Source organism: Scophthalmus maximus, chromosome 15 (assembly GCF_022379125.1).
Source record: "Scophthalmus maximus strain ysfricsl-2021 chromosome 15, ASM2237912v1, whole genome shotgun sequence".
NCBI classification, from domain to species: Eukaryota; Metazoa; Chordata; class Actinopteri; order Pleuronectiformes; family Scophthalmidae; genus Scophthalmus; species Scophthalmus maximus.
The window spans coordinates 1,620,433-1,641,437 of NC_061529.1; the positions used below are offsets into that span (position 1 = coordinate 1,620,433).

Sequence of the window (21,005 nt, forward strand, 5' to 3'; positions counted from 1 at the left end):
ATGATCAAAAAATAACAAGCATGTTTAACATAATGCTAATTAATTCCATTAAAAATGGATTGAATGAATAAAGTATATGCAAGCACATACGAATAATTCCATCCAACTATAAGTCTGTTGTCATTATAATACAGATTGACATCATCATAATGTAAAAAGATTTCTAGCACATTTTTTAAAAACGTTGTATCTCATATTTTATATATATATATATATATATATATATATATATATATATATATATATATATATATATATATATATATATGACTTGGATAACAGTGGAAGTGTACTGGTCATAGGGTCATGTTGCCATCTGTAATAATCATCAAAGAAAAGTCAAACAACAACTTATATCCTACAGATTCTACCCAGTGTCGGTGAAGCCTAGTTGACTTAAGTTGTTCTTTTATGGTTGTTTGTGTTCCAACCTGCAAAAAAAAAAAAAAAATATCACAACTGCATAGAACCAATGCATAATACATCAGAGATTCATGAGAGCTTCAAAGATGTGCATCTTGGTAAAGGCTCCAGAATTCAAAATGGGCTCTGTTCAAATCGTCAAAAAGAAAATTCTCCTAAGAATCACGACGGCATCCTTTTGCTATGTGTGATGCAATTTATTGTTTCACAAAACATGGCCATGGCGTCCAGCATCACATCTTGGCATCTCAGCATCCTTCTCCTTTTTTTCTTCCAGTTTGGGGCGTTGGGTTTGGGCAGCTTACATATAAAAAAAAATCCAAATTTTCAAAGCTGTTAACATTTTGAATTCGACACCAGTTTTCCACGAGCAGCCGTAAGCACCGGCGAGGCCGCAGCAAGTCTTGTTAAGGCAGGCCTGGAGCCTTGGTGAGTCAGATTTTAAGAGGGGCGGAGCTCGGCTGAGCTCACCAGCTTCCCTGCAGCCTGGTGTAGTGTAGAGTGTAGCTGGTTAGACAGGAAATACTTTTAAATAATTTCTTATCAGTTTTGTTTTTTATTCTTCTTCTACAGTCATGGATCTGCAGTCAGTTCACTAGATATAGAGAAGTTTAGAAGTTTTGAGTGGATGTGTGACAGTGTTTTTCTGAGCTGGTAACAACAATCCCTGCAGAACCAGCATGAGTGATCCCATCGTGGGTGAGTTTGTTTTATTAATCTCTATGGTTGTGACATTTACTAGCACTCTGTAGAATAATGGATATGATTATCATCATGTGGAATATCCCAGGTGGACTGCTGCACTATAACAGTAGGTCCACAGCTAAAAGGTAAAAGTCTCCGCATGTGTCAGTCAAAAGTGTGATATATGAATCTTAGAATGGAGAGACTGTATCTCCTCATAACTGCAGTAATAGGTTCTGCTGACACAGTGTTTTTTTAATCAGGAAGTAAATCAAAAATCAAATAAAAGCCTTTTTTTCTTTCTCTCTCTTGTGAAAGAAAGTTTGTTTTTAGGGCCTTGGTAGGTTTGGCACCTGATAAAGCATCCATTCTTTTAGTCAAAAGTCCAGGAACGTGGCGACAATGTGAGAAGCTTTGTGGATAACATGAAACTTAACAAATTGCCGGTATTAAAAACAGTTGGTGTAAAACACAATGACAGTAGAAGTCAATAGAAACACAAAGTCTCCAGAGACTGCAGCTTGATATGATGCCTGTGAAACATTGATTAGACCATTTAAAGGGGCATTAAGCAATTTTAAAGGTGACTTATTATTCTCATATTCAGGTTCATTCTTTTAATCTGGGTGACTACCTGAAAAGGGTTAACATGCTCTAATATTCAGAAAAGGCATCAGTGTTCTCTAGCTGCCCATTCTTGTGGCTCCTCTTTTAACCCTCTGTCTAAAACGCCTGGATTTATTTTTGCCCCGCCCACTCCCGATGAACACCCAGTCTGCTCTGATTGGCCAGCTGGCCCAGTCTGGGGCAAAGTCTCAAAGATCTACTAGTTGATCGTGATGGACGGGCTGGTGACCTCTGCCACAGATTTATAGTTTTACATCTAGAACATGATGTTTCAGCTCTAACAAAAATTATTTTAATAGTTCACAGAAAAAATTGTTTAATTTCCAAGATCTCTGTACTCGTATGAGCAGCTACTGGCTCTCTGGAATTGACAGGCCTCTGTGGGTTTGTTTAAAATAATTCTTCTGGCAAAACCTCAAGTGTGTCACCGCTCTCAGGTTTCTTTATCCTGTCGACTTGGGGCAGACAAGGACTCGAAAAAAACTTTGGGTTTCTTGTCAGTTTTTTGTGTTGTTACAGAAAAACCGAACCTCTTTACCCCTTTTGTCTTATCTTTGACGATAACTTATTAATTATATTAAGATGTCTGAGTCATTGCAGGGGTCTCTCTGTCTCTCTGTGATTAAGATTAGACTGCAGCTGAACCGAAGCCGCCTGTCAAACATATAAAGGCAGAAAATAGTCTGCAAGCTGCCCTGTTAACGGACGAGTCGCATCTCCGCATGGACGACGACGGACCACTGGTCTGAAGCTGCTGGGATCGATATAGTAAAATGGGAAACTGATTGGCCTAAAGTTCAGATGGACACCAGGTTAAGACTTCAGGATCTGCAAAATCCTTGATAGATGCTACTAGACTACTATATTTCAATTTCTCGGACTGAGACGTTCACTGAGTCGGTGACTTGTTGAGGACGATGGAGAACGAGGACTGGATCATATGTGAGACTCTTCACACCGTCACCGAGCTGAATGACTTTGTCGAGCTTTACAACGGTGAGCTACTGAGGCCGATCTACACTGAGCAGGCCTCGTGTCGTGTTTTTACTTCCAAAATCCCCCAAAATTACACGCTCTAAAAAAGATTAATGACATTTTATGGACCAAACAACTAATTGATTATGAAAATAATCACTAGTTGTAGCCCCATTCCAAATTTACTGCAAAGACTTTAAAAATGTATCTCAGACTGACAATAATATGTTTTGTTTCCCCGTTCACATATAACAAGACATCAAATGGAAGTTTGTTCTCAGAAAATAAATATTCAGTATGAAGAATCTCAGGTGGGACATTTGGGAACGTGTGGTTATAAGATTCACTGCTCGCAACTCTGTTTGTGCTGAGCTGCTCTGTTTTCTGTGGCTGTTCCTTATTGAACTTGAGGCTTGTTCAGGCAACACACCGTTTGTGATTATCATACCCGGAGATTTTCCCAAAAGGTATTGGCCAAACCCTTGGGTATTAGCTACAGCCCTTTTAAAAGGCAGACGTTATTATAGTTTAGTAAATGCCTGATTAATTCACAATAAGTGTCAAAACCTCTTTGACTGTCGACTTAGTAAATGTGTTGCACACTTTGACGCCCCTGACTCTAGTAGATCACTGGTTACACAAACTTTGCTTTTTGACTCGTCAAAGTCTGCATGAAATCACAGCTATGAGGCAGAGTTTGATGGGCCTCTTCTTGTCATGTCGCCCTCTAGAGGATTTATGTTTCACTGTACATCAGGACCTACAGGACGCAAGTCTGCTCTTTTGAGTGTGTGGTTAAATTAAAGGAGTGTGTGGTTAAATTATTGGGGATTTAATGTGAGGTTTGGATTTACTGGAAGACGGATTTATTACCTTGAGACAGAGCCAGGCTTTCTCCCCTCCATGCTAAGCTACGTGGCTACTACATATTTTCTGTGCAGATGTATTTACCAAAATTTTTGGGTTAAATTTAGGAGACGCTGTGATCTTACTTTATTTCAATATTGGATTATTTTTAGGAGACGTGACGTGAGCTCTGGTCTCTGACACTGTTTGAATGTTCAAATCTGAATAAGTTAAACTTGACGTTCTTTGTCTCTTCTTGTTCTTCTCCTCCTCCTCATCTTTCTTCTCATTCTCATCTCCTTTTCCTTCTTCTCCATCTCCATCTCCTTCTCCTTTTCCGTCTTCTTCTTCTTCTCATTATCCTTCTTCTCCTTCTTCTTCTACAGTGGAACAAGAGCAGATCCAGAAGAGGACCTTCACTAACTGGGTCAACGCTCAGCTGGGAAAGGTGAGGTGCTGATTTTGACCTCTCTGCAACACACAAGAGTTTCCATTTCCCGTAGCAGCTTCATAACAACGTGCAGGTGAATGGGAGCATGTGAGGGCAGGACGTGATGCAGCAGCAGCTGTACTCACATGCACGCCCATGTTCCCTTTAATGTATAAAATATGCATCTTACCTCTTGTGACCCAGATAGACAGAAGTTTTGTAACCCAGCAAGTCAAAACATCTGTAGTTCATGTGTTTTAATATTTGTGTTATTCATTAAAGAAGATGCACGGATCAAAAAAGAAGGTGTGTAATTTAAATTTTATTTAAAAATACTGGATATAAAACAAAGTCAGAGCATAAAGATATTGTATTAAAAATACACTGTGAGGGCAAAATATTAAAAAAAATATAAAAAGCTGCTTTTACAAAGTCATTGTTTAATCAAAGATAATAAACTCATCCACTCATTCACTCACCCCTACTCACTGTCTTGAGAATTACACGCTTCACTATAATTTTTTCTTTTCTCAACGTCATTGTCGCGGGATTATGACGAACCAAAACAACGGGGAAAAATCCCATACTCTATTTTAAATAAATGTTTCAGGTAAAAAAAGCGCTTTAAATTGCTTTTTTTAAATGTACAAATAAACGTATTTGCCACAGTTATTTTGTTATATTAATTATTTACCGCAAATCACAGATTTGTCTCAAGCCTCATGTCGAAATAAACAAAACAGAAATAAACAAAACAAAATATTAAGAAAACACGCGGACATAAACAAAGACTCATTTTAAATGTCTAAAGCGTTTGATAATCAGCTGACATTAATACATTTAGAGCAAAGGAAACCAAATCAAATGAATGAGAGTTGCGATTCTTCCTGACAAATATCAGACCCTGTAAACCGGGACCGCCTGGTTCTTTTCTCAGTCAGCAGCTTGGTGTTTTTTTAAAATAGACGCCACGTGGACAGAATCTGGCAAAAAACAGCATTGTTGCATTGAAAAGGTCAGCGTGTCGTCATGGAGCTGCCTCCGTCCTGACATGGGTCCGCAGCAGCAGCAGTGTCAGGCCTCTGTCCCGCCTCCTGCTGGAGGTCAGCTGTGGAGGGCAGAGGGGGCGGGTGTGTATAAAAATAGCATCGCGGAGCAAGGTTCACAGCAGGAAGACAGACAGCAACAGACGGCCACCGCCAAGCTCCCCTTCCCTCCTCCACCACCACCACCTCCGACCACTCACCCCCCGATCCACCAGCCTGCTCTGGGCTCAGTGTCAGACTCGCTGCCAGTAAACTGAGCGGTGGTGGAGATGATTGTTAATCCGTTTGTGGTTGTTCACATTAGGGTTGACATCGCAATTGTTACTCGTGTCACATGCGAGTCACATAGTTTTCTCTCCACAATCCTCTTTCCTCTGTAGCCCAGTGGGTTACACCGCTGACGGTCGGGGTTTCGATTCCAGCTCATCCCAGTTGCCCCTAACGCTGCAGTACCTGCCTCAATGATTGTAATTTGCTTTGGACATTAAAGTGTCTGCAAAATTAATGTAAATGTAATTTTTTTAATATAAGCAAAGTTATTTTTTTCTTTTAGCGTTGCTTTGTCCCTTCAATTCTCCATTTGTTTATTGTGGAGGTAAATAAAGGTCACGAACAAGAAGGTTCTCCTTGAAGATGGTTTGTAGACAGATATAAATGAAGTGAGGAAAAATAGGACGTGTTGCTGTTACGGATTGTTTTTGATAAAAAATTATCCAACAAAAACGTTACATTTCTGCGTTGCAACTTGTTTTGACTTATTGGTAACTTTCAGGTTGATGTAAGTAAATGTAATGTTTACTAGCCCGCTATAAATTTTGAGGAAAAATAGGACGTGTTGCTGTTACAGATAGTTTTTAATAAAAGCAACAAAAGTGCTAAATTATCCAGTTAAACAAAACAAAAACTTTACGTTTCTGCATTGCAACTCGTGTTTTACTGATTGGAATCTGCTCAGATTTGGTAACTTTCAGGTTGGTGTAATTTTTAAGCCACATCAAGAAAATACTGTACCCACATTGTAGCCACACAGACAGAGTTTGATATTTAGTTGGCGTCATTTATGCGTGATATTGTGTATGAATAAACAACAAGTCGCCTTGTTTCCAGCTTGACCACCTCGTGTTTCAGAGTTTATCCAATTGGTTTTGATCGGATGCCACAAGGATCAAGTCGTCTCACAGCTGCTCTGTTTGTGTGTGTGTGTGTGTGCGTGTGTGTGCGTGTGTGTGTGTGCGTGCGTGTGTGTGTGTGTTGTGACAGCGGAGGCCACCATGTCTGGTCGTGGATCTGTTCAACGACTTCTGCGACGGCTCCAAGCTGCTGGACCTGCTGGAGGTGATGAGCGGCCAGCGCATCGTGAGTCCAGTTCCACACGCCGTCGCCGCCGACATGCTGATGCTGTAGTGAAACCCGCGGACTGACTCTCTCAATCTCTCTCTCTCTCTCTCTCTCTCTCTCTCTGGCGTGTTACAGAGTCGGGAGCGAGGCCGGGGAATGTTTCAGCACAGGAGCAACATCGAGAAGGCCCTCGCCTTCCTGAAGAAGAAATCGGTAAATGACACAATGACGGAGGCAGGGAGGGGGCGTGTCGTCTAACTAAGGGCCAACGTCATCGTGGGGCTTGAATTATACTTGAGCTGCAACAGTTAATCGATTAATCGATTAGTAATCGACTACTAAAGTAATCACCAACCATTTGGATAATAGATTAATCGGTTGAAGTAGTTTATATGGACAAAAAAGTCTAAATGTCTCTGGGAAACAGTTTTCCAACAGTTTTGGGAAACACGATCGTCATTTTTCACTATTTTATGGACCAAAACAACCAATCGATCAATCGCGGAAAATAATCTACAGATTAATTGATAATGAAAATAATCGTTGCTTGCAGCCTCAAATTATACAAACCTATTTTTCAAGCAGAACGTTACATTGCAGGCCCAAATTTCAGTCTAACGTGTCTCTTGTTTTTTCTCCACAGATCAAACTGGTCAACATAAACATTCCTGACATCATCGACGGGAAACCGTCCATCATCCTGGGCCTCATATGGACGATCATCCTACAGTATCACGTCGGTTTCATCATGTTCTTTCTTCATTCTTTCTTTATTTTGTTTTTGTTTTTTTGCCGTCATCTGATCTCATCACAGCTGTTAGATGAAAAGCTTTTCATTTCTTTGAGTCTCATTCTCAGAACCAGATCTCCTCAGGTCACTTTTCACGCAATTTAGCAAATCCGTGCAGGAGGAAAGTAAATTAAATGCAAAATTTTAAAAAAAAATTCTTTAAATCTCAACATTTAAAAAATATATATTTTTGGGGATCCGTGAATGTCCAACACTTTTCCTATTGAGCGTTTGTCCTGTTTGACACATTTCGCCTTTGGTTTTTTACCTCTCACTCCGTGTAAAACTGCCCGAACTGTCGTGTCTCTGTCTCAGATCGAGGAGTTGGCCAGCAGCCTCTCGTTTGACTCGCGTCAGTCGTCCATGGAGTCTCTCACCAGTCTGGACTCGCGCTCCACCCTGTCGAGCCGCTCGGCCAGCAGCAGCCCCGTCCAGCCAAGAGCGTCGCCGCTGCACGCCCGCTTCAGGGTGTCCGCCAAGAAGGCCCTGCTGCTGTGGGTCCGGGAGCAGTGTCACAGGTGGAGAGGGCGTTCGGCCGAAGGGGAAAAGATGCATTTCAAAATGTTGTGTGTGGTTTATTAAATGTAACATCAGTGGTTCTCTGGTTTTCCTCCCTTCAGGAGCCAAACAATCTCCCTCCTCCTTTACTAACAGTAAAACCTCAGTGGAATAAAGTTCAGCAAGACGAGCACGACGTTTGTTTTGTCGCGGCGTATTAGGGCCATTGTATGAAAAATAATAGTATCACAGAACCGCGGGAGGAGGGTAATATTCCAAGAAAAAACACACAACAATTCTGACATTAAAGTCGCAAACTTACGAGAAAAATGTTTAGAAAAAAAGCCTTGAAAATCAAATCATTATTTTCAAATTTTTCTCTCTCGTAAATTTACCACTTTAATCTCAGACATTCATTTTTTTTCTTTGAATATAAACCCCCCCTGTAACTTTTCTTATACAATGGCCCTAATACACCGTCATATTGTTTCCCTACGTAAATCATATTTATTTCACTACGTATAACACTTACCTTTCATTTTGCCCCCCAACAGAAATTGTGAGAGATAAACGAAACCGATTTAACAATTTATTTGAACTGTTCTGTTTCATTAAAAATAATAATAAATACTATAATTTTGTCCTTAATGTCTTGGACTTGGTTTAAATTAGGTCTGAGTTGGGTTTTTCCCCTTTTCTTTTCTTCAGTTAAATGTGTTAAAACCAATAAGTAATTGTTTTTTATTCCTATTTTTAGTCTTAATTCACAGCCAGACAACAAAGACTCAGACTTGCATCCCGATAATAACAATAATGATGACTTGTTTCCCTCAGAGCCGGCTGCTCGATAAACGTGAAGGACTTCAAGGCGAGCTGGAGGAGCGGCGTGGTGTTCCTGGCGATCCTGTACGCTCTGCGGCCCGACCTGGTGGACCTGTCCCGGGCCAGAACCAGGAGCAACAGGCAGAACCTGGAGGAGGCGTTCCGCATCGCAGAGAGGGAGCTGAGGATCCCCCGGCTGCTGGAACCCGACGGTGAGGAACAGAAAGAAACACATACACTAAAATAATTGACTTCCATATTGTGTGTGAGTTGGATTTGACTGATTCTGAACTGATATGTGGTCTGAAGAATATTTAATCAGAGACAAGATAACATCCGTCTTTACAGTGAATATCCTTCACACCACTTTGGGTTTTTTTTCTTTTGTAACTGGACATAGGAGCAGGGGGTGTGGCCTGACTCGTCCACCTACACTTGCTGCTACCATGCACCAATTAGATCGACCAGCTGTCAATCGCACTGAGTCCACGCTACAATGTACAAAATGAACATCATGCTGTTTTTAAGAACACAAACTAGAGATTGAACCATAAACTCCTCAGGAAAATGTTTTACTGACGTTATGAATCAAGTGAGAAGTAGAGTCATGTTCTCATACAGTCGCCCTCTGCTGGTCAGTACAGACACTTCAGACACTTGGCCTCATTTTCGTGACTGCGTCCGTTTCTATATACAGTCAGGTATTAATACAGGACGACGGAACAATGACTCCCTTTACATACATAACAAAACCAAATTTTTATTTCACAGTTAACAGTATTGCCCATGAAGGTCGCAAAATTATTATTCTATTTTCAAATGAAAGCTGCATATAGAATTTTTTTAATGTATAATAATAGTATAATACAATGTAAAAGTATAATAACCCTGAAAGTACTGACACTGTAATATCAGACACCGTACAGACCCGTCGGGCAAATTCAAGTCAGCAGTGTGGGAATGTTTTGATTAAAAAAAAACAACAACCCAAAAATCTAACAGTGGTGTGAACCAAACTGTAGAGACCGTTTTCTTCGAAAACAATTCCAACAAACATGATGTGGAAACATTTGTTGGAAATTTGCACTACATTTCATAACAGATTATCATCAGTGATTATTTGTTAAATCACTGATGAAAAATAGTCATTGTTCACTTTTTTTCCTCCTGCACGGGGAATTATTAATAAAGTTTATGTCCTCTCAGAAACATTTCTAACAACCTTGGCGAGCGCAGACTCGCATGAAAACGGATCACGATTTTTTCCCCGAAGGTGACATACTTTTGCAGCAGTAAATCGGTGCGTCGTTGACGCGCTGCCATGTGAATCTTTTGTTGCTGTAAGCGGGCCGTGCCCAGCCGGCCCGGGGGCGGGTGGAGATGACGGTCTGACAGTCTGCTGACTCCCTCGCTGCCTGCTCGCTCCGCTCTCCTTTATAAAACCCTCACTTGTTCCACTTCTGCTCCGCTTGTTAATTCGCGAGCGGGCTTTAATCACTGAAGTTCAGCGACAACAGAGAGAGCGAGAACGAGCGACGCCACCTCCGTTCCATTCCTCGGATTCCAGCAGCAGTCCGAGCCGCGGGAAGCTCGACGCACCTGTGTGTTTTCGTCAGCGAGCATGTTACAGTAAGTGTGAGGCTGATCATGGACGCTTGTGATGTGGATGCAGATGTGGACGTTCGAGACCCGGACGAGAAGTCCATCATGACCTACGTGGCCCAGTTCCTGCAGTACTCCAGAGACCTGCCGCTGCCCGAGGAAGACATGCAGGTGTGTGTGTCACTGTTTCATATCCTGCACAAACAAAGAGCAAAGTTTTACACTTTTCATTTTTAAGTTTTAATCTGAGTGTAGCTCCGAGTTCTGACAAACGGGTTCAAAATTCTGCTCAAGATGTTTTTCCAGCTGTTGAATCACGGCGCTGCAGTGTCAACAAGTAGGAAGCAGCTGATCTGCTCCCGCTCAGTGAGCTCTGACACGTCAAGGTCAAAGTTTTTAATATGCATTTAGTTCCATTTAAAAGTTGGTGTATCACCAATTAAAACGTTTCTTTCACTGTGAAGTTGGTATCAGCTCCTATTTTATAGAAAGTAGAAAAATCTATTTAAACCTTTATAATTTAACGATGAAAGCTCGAAACCTCTCGGTAAATCAATGCTTTCTTTTCAAAGCTCCAATTCTGACAGATGAGTTTTTTTCAAAAGTCAATATTTTGGTATGAATATGAATGGATGAATATGTGTGTTGTTTTACATGTGGTTATCAAACACTATAAATTACAGGCAGGGTTTGTTTTTTCCCCCAGAACAAAACAAATCTTTGTTTCTTCACGGACTCGTGTGTGCTGAATGTCACAGTTTGCACAGCACATTTGGTAAAAACTGTATTTTCTCTGTATCCGCGTTGTGATGAATATGATTATCGTGACCATAGCTAATATTGGCCGAGTCAGTTTTTTTGCCACTGCTGGTTCCCGTCCCTTCTGTTCTCTCTGCCACTTACCACTTATCTAATCCACAGTAACTTTTTTTTTTTTTTTGGAATCATTTCCTTTCATCCAATCTCTCTTCTCTTTCTTTCTCTTCCTCCTTTTCCCCCTTTTTCTTTTTCTCTCCCAGACTCAATATCTGACTCCTCCGAAAAGTCCCTCTCCCATCAACCTGCCTCTTCACTACACTCCGGCTATCTCTGCTTCACCCCTGCGACAGGTAGCGCTTCGTCCCCCCACCTTTCACCTTTTACTTTTCACTCCACTTATGTTCTTATCTTCCTCAGATGAAATGATTGATATCTGCATGAAATAGGGAATATTACGTAGCCTTTTTGTGCTTTTGTTGGAGAAATCTGGATGTTTACTGGACAAACCTGACGATACGAAACTCACAACGACAAGACGAGGAATTAATATTTTATACAAATAAAAAACAAGTCAACACTACTTTACATTTGTAAATAATTCAGAAAGAGTTAGAGCAAATTCAAAATTTCAACAAACCATTTCACATGACTTCTTGACATGTTTGTCTGAATCTTCTCACGTTATGATCCAAACATGTACATTCAGTGCACGGTGTAAATCACACCACAAACAACTCCAGATTTTTATTTTCATTTTATTTCTGACGATTAAAAGACCTTGAAGAAGCGCCAGGAGAAGTCCTCTTATCTGCGGTGGCTCAGTCGCTCAGAGCTCAAGATTTTCTTTCAAATCACATGGTGGTTTCGGAGAGCAGGACTGTTCACGCAGAGTTGGAACTAGTTTGCCTTGTTGTCTGGGAAGAAATCCAAAACCGCAGCGAGGGTGTGTCTCCTGAATCGCGCTTTCGTGGGGCGAGTGCAGCGCATGCAGCCGCCGCTCCTCACAGTGTCGCAGAGGATCTCATGACGGATCAGCGGTCGCAGCTGTCGACTGAGGCCTCTGACAAGACGTCGGCGCCTTCACTCGTAGCTGCTGGGGACACGTGTTTTTTTTTTTTTTAAATCTACTCACCCACTTATTCTGCAGTGATTGTGCAAGATAGTTTGTACAGTGGACAACACAGTCACAGAAGCATCAAACTCTTTCTTTCTTTACCACTAGAGTTCCTACACACTGAATATTCATTATGTGCCTGCAGTAGCCGTGGCCTCAAACGCCCCCTGGAGAGCAGAGCGGGTGGAAGTTGCTGTTGCACGTGAAAGGGGAAAAACAACTTTGCTGCCAGAGCAACCTTTTTGTGAGGGCTTGGTTCAGACTTGCTTTAACTACATTTAAGACATTTAAAAAAAAAAAGATGATGTGGAGTATGTGGAAATATTTTGGGGGATTTTAATCCAATACACTTTTTTGTAAAAAATCAGCAAATATTTCCTCATTTTTTGAGGTCGAAAAATCATCAACAACAGCAAAGATGGAGACGAGCTTTCTCCAAAATTGCTGACTGCCCCTTTAACTCTTGTTTCTTAAATTTGATTTTCTTACAAGAAGCTCCAGGTCGTAGTGTTTTGGCACCAGCAGCAGCCATTGTTTTGTCTTGTAACCTTGGGGCCGACACCTCTTCACAGTCCCTCCCTCTGGTTTGAGTTGTAAACAAACAAAGTGCTGCTGCTGTCGGATTTCTTGGCACAGACGTGTTTGAGTATTTAGTTGTCATGGATGATGATGATTTAAATGTCACTGCTCATGACTAACCCTGATACACATGCGTGGAACATCGGGTACTGACAATTAGCCAAGCCCGGTTGTTTGAATATCTTTTAAGTCAACAGCTGTTTTTGATTTATTTTTCCCTTGTCGTCAGGCAACACCCGACCGTAAGGCACAGGAAGTGACGTGCTGGCTGGCTCAGGCTTACGACGAGCTCCTGGAGGGATGGGACTCCACCGAGGGCGAGAGCTACTCCGAGAGATACCACGTACGCGCCCGGCTCGTTCCTCATCAAGATGCATAATGACAGATGTCATACTATTACAAGAAAAAAGATTCATAGTATTGCAAGAAAAAAGTCATAATATTATTAGAATAAAGGCGTTATTTTTCGAGAATAAAGTCTAAATATTTTAAGAAAAAAGTAGTAAAGTCGTAAATTTGCTCAATATCATCAAATTGTTCTGTTTTTGTTGACCTGCAGTGGCACTAAAAACTAAAGACGTTCCCCTTCCTTCAGGTGTTCCAGACGTTCCTGGTGTCCTTCAACGAGCAGCGCCGGCCCATCATGCCGCTGCTGACGGCGATGAGACGAAGCCCGAAGCTGAGCGACGAGCAGCGGGCTCTCCGGGAGGCGTGGGACACCCTCACCGAAAAGGTCGGTTCTGCTCGTATCCCTGGTCCAAACCTTGAAAAACTGACGCTTGTGCAGTTTAGTCAGTCTAATATTCATGCAATTCTCTTATTATATTTACTATAAATGTTTCTGTCGGCAGTTTAATTCAAAGACACTTTATTGTGATGAAATATACCCTCCGTCTTTCATTTTTCTTTTTCCTTTCAGCTTCGTGAGTACAAAGTGGAGCTGGACAGGAGTCTTCCTCCACCCCTGGATGCGGTGGCCCGCTGGCTGTTGAGGGCAGAGGGGGCTCTGGCCGAGGAGGAGGGCGACCCCCAGGACCACGGCCGCGCTGCCGACGAGGCCAAGGAGAAACAGGAGCTGCTCAAAGTGAATATTTAAATATCTACTGACTGCTGCAATTAGTAATCAACTACAAAATGAATTTTAATGGGGGGGTCAAAATACTCTGATTCCAGCTTCTTAAATTGTGAATTCTGGTTTCTTTGCTCCTCTATGACAGTAAACTAAATATCTTTTGAGAGTGGACAAAACAAAACATCATCTTGAGGTTTTTGGGAAACACAATCAACATTTTTCACTATTTTATGGACCAAACAACTCATCGATTGATCAAGAAAATAATCGGCAGATTAATCGATAATGACAATAATAGTTAGTTGCAGCCCTACTCCTCAGTCACAGCCGCCCTGTTACTGTTCAGAGAAACTCTGACACACACACACACAAACACACACACACACACACACACACACTCTTCTCTTTAAGTTGACATGGACTTTGGTGAACATGATCAATGTCGTCTGCAGGTTTGCCTGGAGGAGATGCCGCAGCAGGTCAAGACCTTCCAGTCCTTCCAAAACCTGGATGAGTACGGAAACATGGTGGTTCCAGCTGACAAGATGGAGGAGCTAAAGAGGAGGTGAGGTTTAGTCATATGTACAAATACGAGTATGAAAGCCTAAATGCACAAGTTTAAACTTTGCGTGTGTGGTTGTTTTTTCTCACCAGGTTCACCGGCGTGAGAGTGACGGCCAAGTACCACGGGATCAAGCTGGAGTACCGCGAGCACCGGCACACAGTCCTGGATCTGTTGGGGCAGATCAGGACCAAACTCCGCGTCTGGAAGAGGCCGTACATTTCTCCGGAGGCCGTCAGGGTGTTGCTGCAAGAATGGCATGTGAGTGGTTCAGATTTTGGCATCTTCAGATTTGGCATTTGGCATCTTTTTAACAGTTGGGAGTGGGAACGAAGCTCATCTGTTAGTTTATCAATCTAAACGTGTTAAAATACATAAATCTTTATTCCTACACAGGAGCTGGTGAACACCCAGGAGCTGACCTCTGTGTTAGAAGCAGCTCTTCATAAGCTGAAGCAGATTTCTGAGAAATATTCAAGCAAGTCTGCCCTGGGTAAGTTTCCCTCGACTCCGACTTGGACTGTGATTGAAACCTTTTCCTTTTTCGTTCAGCTCACGTGGATTTATTTCTATCGTTTGCTCCTGCAGCTGCCGATTATCAGCACGTCAGTCAGCAGGTGAAGCAGCTGGAGGAGGACACCGCCGTGGTGTTGGAGGAGGTGACTGCGGCCAAGGGCACCATGGGACGCGTCCTGTCCGCCTGGGACTCGTACAGCGACGGCCTCAGCTCCCTGCAGGCCTGGCTGGAGCAGGGCTCGGCCGCACTGAGCGGCCCAACGGGCCACAGACCAGCGGTACCAAAGAGACACTGAGAGAAAGAAAGATGAACAGTTCAAATATGTTTGATGCTAATTCTCATTTTTAGTTTTCTCTTAGCTTCAGAGCTATATGCCACACTAGCACTAGTAGTAGTAATAGTAGTTATGTTACTTCACCTACTACAACTCAACCAATTAGATGATTCCTTCCTCCAGTGCAGTTCTGCTTTTGAAGACACATTTGAAAATGTCTACTGAAGTATAACACATAAAATATTTAAATAGCCCACGATTATAGATAGATATATAAAAAAAAAATATATATATATATATATCTGTCAATGATTCCTAAGATGTCGTTATCAAACCTTTATGACAAAATAAATGTATTTGAGGCTTGATATTTTTGTTTAGCCATAAACTTGATCATAAATAACTATGAAAAAGAAAACACAAATGCAACCAAATATATGGAACTTGAATTAAGAAAATAAATTAATTTATACACACTTTGATATTTATCCTCTCTGTTGATTAAGATTTGACGTATCTGTGTTTTTTTTTTCAGGTGACGTCTGACTCTGTGGCGGAGTGGGGTTCCCGACAGGCCCACCTGAACGAGGTCGGCAACTTCCTGATCGAGTCCACGGACGCTCAGAGCAGCAGGAGTCTTGCGGAGGAGCTGCGCCGGCTCAACATGCACTGGGCTGAGTTCGTCAAGAAAAACACCTTCGTAAGTTACACGACCAGGAATACCTGGTTGGTGAGAAATGATAATCAAATCCAAAGCTGTTTGATCAGAACACACAATCATCCCTAGAGGATGTATTTGATGAAGCATGTGCCGTATCACACTTTTCGCCTGTGTCAGTGTCGGCCTAGTTTCTTTTTTCCTGTCAAGTGACGAGTGACAAGAACAACTCAACGTCTCACGGCTTTGGAATTGAAGGTGTAATTGTCCCATTGTGTTTATTCTCAGGCCGTGAGTTTAGGGAGTGACCTTGAGTTTGAAAGTGCTACTCCACCTTTACTTTTTTGTGTAGAGGCTTTATGCTTTTTCAACAGTGCGTTATTAAACAGGGTTAATTATACAGTGGAGACTATTGTATCATATCCACTATGGTTTTAGAACGGAGAAAACAAGTGTCATTAAAATACCAGCATTCATGACTAACAGATCAAATACGTCTGATTTTCAGGACAACGTGACTGAGCCCGGTGCTGACGTACAGACCAGAACCCAGGACCCACAGGGGCTGATCCGAGAAGCTACTCTGATTCTCAAAGAGCCTCTTGAGACGATGGCAGGTCCTTTGCGTACCTACAGAAAGAGAATCCAGGTAGGAGATATTCGCCAATCATTGTTCATTTTATACACTGTTATTTATAAGGAATGATGATGATATGCATCTCTGGGATTGACTTTTTTTCCTCTTCCCTTCAGATCATAATGAGGAAGCTGAAAGATGTGGATGTAGATACTCTGGCGCCGTCCCCAGAATGTCCAGCAGATCAGTTACAGAAACTGAAGCTTGCTCTACCTAACGTATGAATGATTTCTTTCTATTTTACACTGTTTTGTTCAGCTGTTTGTCACATTTTGTAACAAAATATAACTTGGCAACAACAGTTTGAGAAAATATGTGTGTGCTGTAAGTATATCTGTTCATTTCTATCTGATTCTTTAACGTCATCAGGTGATGCAGACCCTGCTCGACGCAGAACAGATGTGTATGGAGCTGCAGCACAGCGTGTCCGGTCTGGACAGTCGCCTGGCTGAACTCCTGCACTGGGAGACGGAGGCCAGGGAGCTCTACCAGCTGCTGAGGGCCGCAGAGCGGCAACAGCATCCGCGGGGCCAGGACCCGCGAGCCAGGGTAAGAGAGGCAAGATCCACAGAGAAGAAAAGTTGTTATATGGTTTTATGAGATACCCTGGTGTATATCTTAGGAAACACCGATTGGTTATTCGGCGTCATTTATTCCCCTCAGGTCCTGATTTCCCGTGGTCTTCAGCTGGAGGGTCAGGTGGTCACAGAGGAACAGGACCTGCAGGTGATGGTGATGACAAATCAGAAGAGCTCTCCCGTCCGGTACCTCCACGCCTCAGCTATGCAAGACAGAGTGCGAGCGGCTGTTACTCAGTCACAGGCAAGTTGACTTTTTGGAAATTCACTGCAAGGGGTCTCTGAGTTTTGCGTAGAAAGATAACTATGGCAAAGAATATTAATATTATAATATTACTATGTAACATTTTCTAATGTTTGCTTTCAATTCCAGGAGGCTGTTGGAATGCTGAGCAGCCTGGGAGCCAGGAGAGACAGGAGCCCCCCAGAGGGACCTCCTCCATCGAAAGTCTTTATCCAGGCAAAAGAAAAGCCTCAACATCTCAGACAGTTGCAAACAACAAGTCAGCAGTCTGAAACAAAGTTGGTCTCTAGTCAGTGTCATGAAACCTTTATTCCAAAGATAGTGGTGCAGGAATACAGAGAGGTAAAGACGACTTCTCCTCCGATGCCGTACACCTACGCACAAGCTGTAACCAGAACAACGTCACCACCGGAGGGCCGGACTCAGGCCTGGTCAGAGACTGCAGGGCCGACGCAACTGAAGCCTCAGGAAACGGGAAAGGTGTCGCAGCAGCAGGAACAGCACAAAAGACAAAAGGGTAAAGAACTTCAACAACAAGAACTCAAGCAACAGCAACCACAAGAAGTGGAAGAGCAGGCGCTGAGGGCAACACAACCACAACAACAGCAGCAGAAACAGGAACAACAACAGGTGGTGCAGCAGATAGAAATACATCAATATCAAGTTCAGCAGCAGGTCGAAACACAAGTCAAACACATGCCACAGCCCGATGAGCAGACTCAACAGCCACCTGGAAAGAAACCCCCATCAAATGCCGATGAGCTCCAAAGCAGAAAGGCTCGGGCCACGAAGAACCGGCCCTGGCTTCAGAAACCAGTCACCAGAGAGCTTCCAACTCCAGGGCAGGATTCTGCTCAGGACCTTGTTCAAGGTACACAGACACAGCCAAAGTCTGAAAGAGAAATGGCATCAGTTCAGGTCGTTCATCAGCATACAGGAGGTCCCAAGCCTCAGCCTGAGGCCAAGGCGTCTAAGCAGCCGCAGCAACAGCAAAAAGAGCCACAAAAACAAATATGGCAACCTCTAAATCTGTTTCAGCAAGAAGAACTACAATATCAACGACAGCGACAAGGAGAGCTGCATCAGCAGCAACAACTACTGCAACTGGAAAAACAGCACAAGCGACAGGAACAATTTCTGCAGCAACAGGAACAACTAGAACAACTACAGTCTATGGTAAAACAGACGCACCCAGATTTAGATGCCAAGGCTAAATCCCAGACTCTAACTATGGCTCAACCTCACCTTCAAACTAAGGCACAACCCCAAACGATGGTTGTTCAGTCTGCCTCTCAGGCAGTAGTACAGTCGACAAGTGTGTCCCAAGTTACGACAGATACCCAGAAACCACAGAAGGCCGTGTCACAAACCACAGTTCAGTCACAGGCACTTCCATCACCCCAAGGCCACGTGACGACACAGTTATTGATCCAGCCACAGACACAACCACAGCTCCAGTCTCAGGGTCAGGCTCAGTCCCAAACCTGTATCCCAGCTGAGCCTCAGCCACAGGGTCAGCTCCAGGGTCTAGCCCATGGTCCAGCTATAGTTCAAGTGCAAACATGGGCTCAAGTCAGACCTGCTTCCCCTATGCAGGCTCCACTACAGGGCCAAATTCAGCCTCCTGTGCCTTTCCACATTCAAGTTCGTAGTCATCCACAGTCATGGGCCCCTGTCAGGCCCCCCTCCCCAAAGCCACCTCAGGCCCAGCCTCAAACTCATGCTCAAGCAATCGGTAAACCTCCAGTCCATGCTCAGCCGAAAGCCCAGGCTCAACCTCTTCCCCAGTCCATGGCCAATCCTCAAACGCATGCACAGTATATGGCCCAGGCTCAAATTTATCCTCAAACCCAAGCCCATGCTCAAACTCATGTTCAAACAGTGACCTGGCCAAGTCAGACTGAACCTTTGACTCAACAACAAACCCAAGCTCAACTTGTCGTCCAGCCTCAGGGTCATTCTCAGCAGATGACTGAGTACTCTACACATGCTCAACCACCAGTCCAGCTCCCAGGCCAAATCTGGACTCAAGTCAGGGCCTCATCCCCAATGTCTGTCAAGCATTCACAGATGGCTCAACAGACACAGCCTCAGCTTTATCCACAGGGTTACACCCAGGTGCAGTCCACATCACAGCAGTGGGCACCCAAACAAGAACCACAAAATCAAGGCTTTCCCCAACAGAGACATCCATTTCCTCAACCGTACCATCAGCAATTAGACATAGCTTCCCAGTCTCAGGCCTATACAACAGTTCAGGTTCTACCACAGTGGGCACCAGCTGGGTCCCAGCAGGTACCTCAGAAAAGAGCCCCTGGGTTTCCTCACATGGGGCCATCAAACCCTCATTCTCAAATACAGCCACAACCACAACCCCAAATGATGCCTGAGAGTCACATGCAACAACAGTCTCAGATGAGAGCGTATAGTGTTGTTCATACCCAGATACAACAAGGCCAAGTGCAACAGCAGCTACCGCAGCAACGTCAACCCCAGCCTCATCCACAGCCTCACTCTCAGCAATATCCACAGGTCCTGCATCAGCCTGAAACGCTGCATCACCATCAGCCTCAGATACAAACTCAAATAACTCTCCAATCACAAGTGCCACATGCAACCCATTCACAGTTCCCTTCACAGCCCCAGATTCAAACAGACATCCAGACTTCGGTTCAAGCAAAGCCCCATGCTCAGACTCAGCAGTTCCAGGAGCCCCCTCCACAACCCAAACGTCAGACACAATCTCAACCACAACCGAAATTTCCAGCTCAACCAAAGGCTGAAATACCTTCACAGCCGAAACCTCTTGCCCAATCGGCCCCACAACCAGAGGTTCAATCACAAACTCAAACTAGGATTGTTTCAATGCCACAACCCGTACCTGAGCCCCAGTTGCCACCGCAACCCACCGCTCAGTCTCCAACTAAGCCCAAGGCTGGATCACCTACGCAATCCAAGTCACAGGCCCAAACAGCACCGCAAGCAGTGGCTCAATTACCAACCCAACCTAAGACTGGATCACTGCCTCAACCCGTACGTGAGCCCCAGTTGCCACCGCAACCAATGGCTCAGTCCCCAACCAAGCCCAAGGCTGGATCACCCGCTCAATCCAAGTCACAAGCCCAAACAGCCCCACAAACGGAGGCTCAATTACCAACTCAAACTAAGGTTCATTCACCAACCCAACCTAAGACTGGATCACTGCCACAACCTGTACCTGAGCCCCAGTTGCCACCACAACCCGAGGCTCAGTCACCAAAGCTTCAGTCACCAACCCAACTCCAGTCCCAATCTTTGCCACAACCCAAACTTCAGGATCAGCCGCCACCACCACAGCCCAAACTTCAGGCACAGTCACCACCAGTACCCAAGACCCAAACAAGCGCATATTTCGTGGCTCAGTCATCCCAACAGACCAGACATCACATCCAGCCACTTCCTCCACAGCCCCAAACCATTGTCCTCTCTCAGGTCAACGTGCTGGCCGAGTCCCAGGCGGAGTCACCAGACCTCTGCATCGCACCTCCGGCCCTGGCTCAGGCGCCTCCGCAGGCCTATACCGAGGCTTACGCCAAGGCCCAGGCTTTGGCCCGGAACGGATTTGAGGAGGCCAAGCACTGCCTGCAGGAGCACATCCTGGAAGCCATCAACGTGTTCAAAGACAAGTGCATATGCCCGGAGCAAGTATCAGTGAAAGAGGTAAACCATTTGTGGCAAATTTTTGTTTTGATACACGACATTTGATATACCGTTTTTAAACAGTGTACCCAGTTCAGGAAGGTTGTTGTTTTATGCCTAATTCACAGCAGACGATTTTATTAGCTTGATTTTCCACTCGCCGACAACTTTTGGAACTTGCCCACGAAAGCCCCAGATCGGAGCCAAATTTGCGTTCAATTAGCAGTCTCCATTCGCTACGTTATGATCTTT

General features: G+C 43.9%; 2 protein-coding genes across 2 annotated transcripts in view; both read left to right on the forward strand.

The window, feature by feature from the left end:
* Window positions 1-17,084, forward strand: part of syne2a (spectrin repeat containing, nuclear envelope 2a) — a 23,819-nt gene extending 6,735 nt beyond the window's left edge. Inside the window, exons 4-23 of the mRNA XM_047337807.1 lie at window positions 3,942-4,003; window positions 6,292-6,387; window positions 6,505-6,582; window positions 7,013-7,105; window positions 7,475-7,677; window positions 8,492-8,691; window positions 10,152-10,252; window positions 11,101-11,190; window positions 12,763-12,876; window positions 13,129-13,266; window positions 13,453-13,617; window positions 14,058-14,170; window positions 14,260-14,428; window positions 14,564-14,660; window positions 14,756-14,961; window positions 15,494-15,658; window positions 16,125-16,265; window positions 16,370-16,471; window positions 16,623-16,802; window positions 16,917-17,084. Of these exons, the coding sequence (XP_047193763.1) occupies window positions 3,942-4,003; window positions 6,292-6,387; window positions 6,505-6,582; window positions 7,013-7,105; window positions 7,475-7,677; window positions 8,492-8,691; window positions 10,152-10,252; window positions 11,101-11,190; window positions 12,763-12,876; window positions 13,129-13,266; window positions 13,453-13,617; window positions 14,058-14,170; window positions 14,260-14,428; window positions 14,564-14,660; window positions 14,756-14,961; window positions 15,494-15,658; window positions 16,125-16,265; window positions 16,370-16,471; window positions 16,623-16,802; window positions 16,917-17,084 (2,681 nt within the window). The remainder of the gene's footprint in view (window positions 1-3,941; window positions 4,004-6,291; window positions 6,388-6,504; window positions 6,583-7,012; window positions 7,106-7,474; window positions 7,678-8,491; window positions 8,692-10,151; window positions 10,253-11,100; window positions 11,191-12,762; window positions 12,877-13,128; window positions 13,267-13,452; window positions 13,618-14,057; window positions 14,171-14,259; window positions 14,429-14,563; window positions 14,661-14,755; window positions 14,962-15,493; window positions 15,659-16,124; window positions 16,266-16,369; window positions 16,472-16,622; window positions 16,803-16,916) is intronic.
* A 149-nt stretch (window positions 17,085-17,233) lies between these two features.
* syne2b (spectrin repeat containing, nuclear envelope 2b) overlaps window positions 17,234-21,005 on the forward strand; it is an 84,467-nt gene continuing 80,695 nt past the window's right edge. The window contains exon 1 of the mRNA XM_047337705.1: window positions 17,234-20,774. Within this exon, the coding sequence (XP_047193661.1) occupies window positions 17,439-20,774 (3,336 nt within the window). The 5' untranslated portion in view covers window positions 17,234-17,438. The remainder of the gene's footprint in view (window positions 20,775-21,005) is intronic.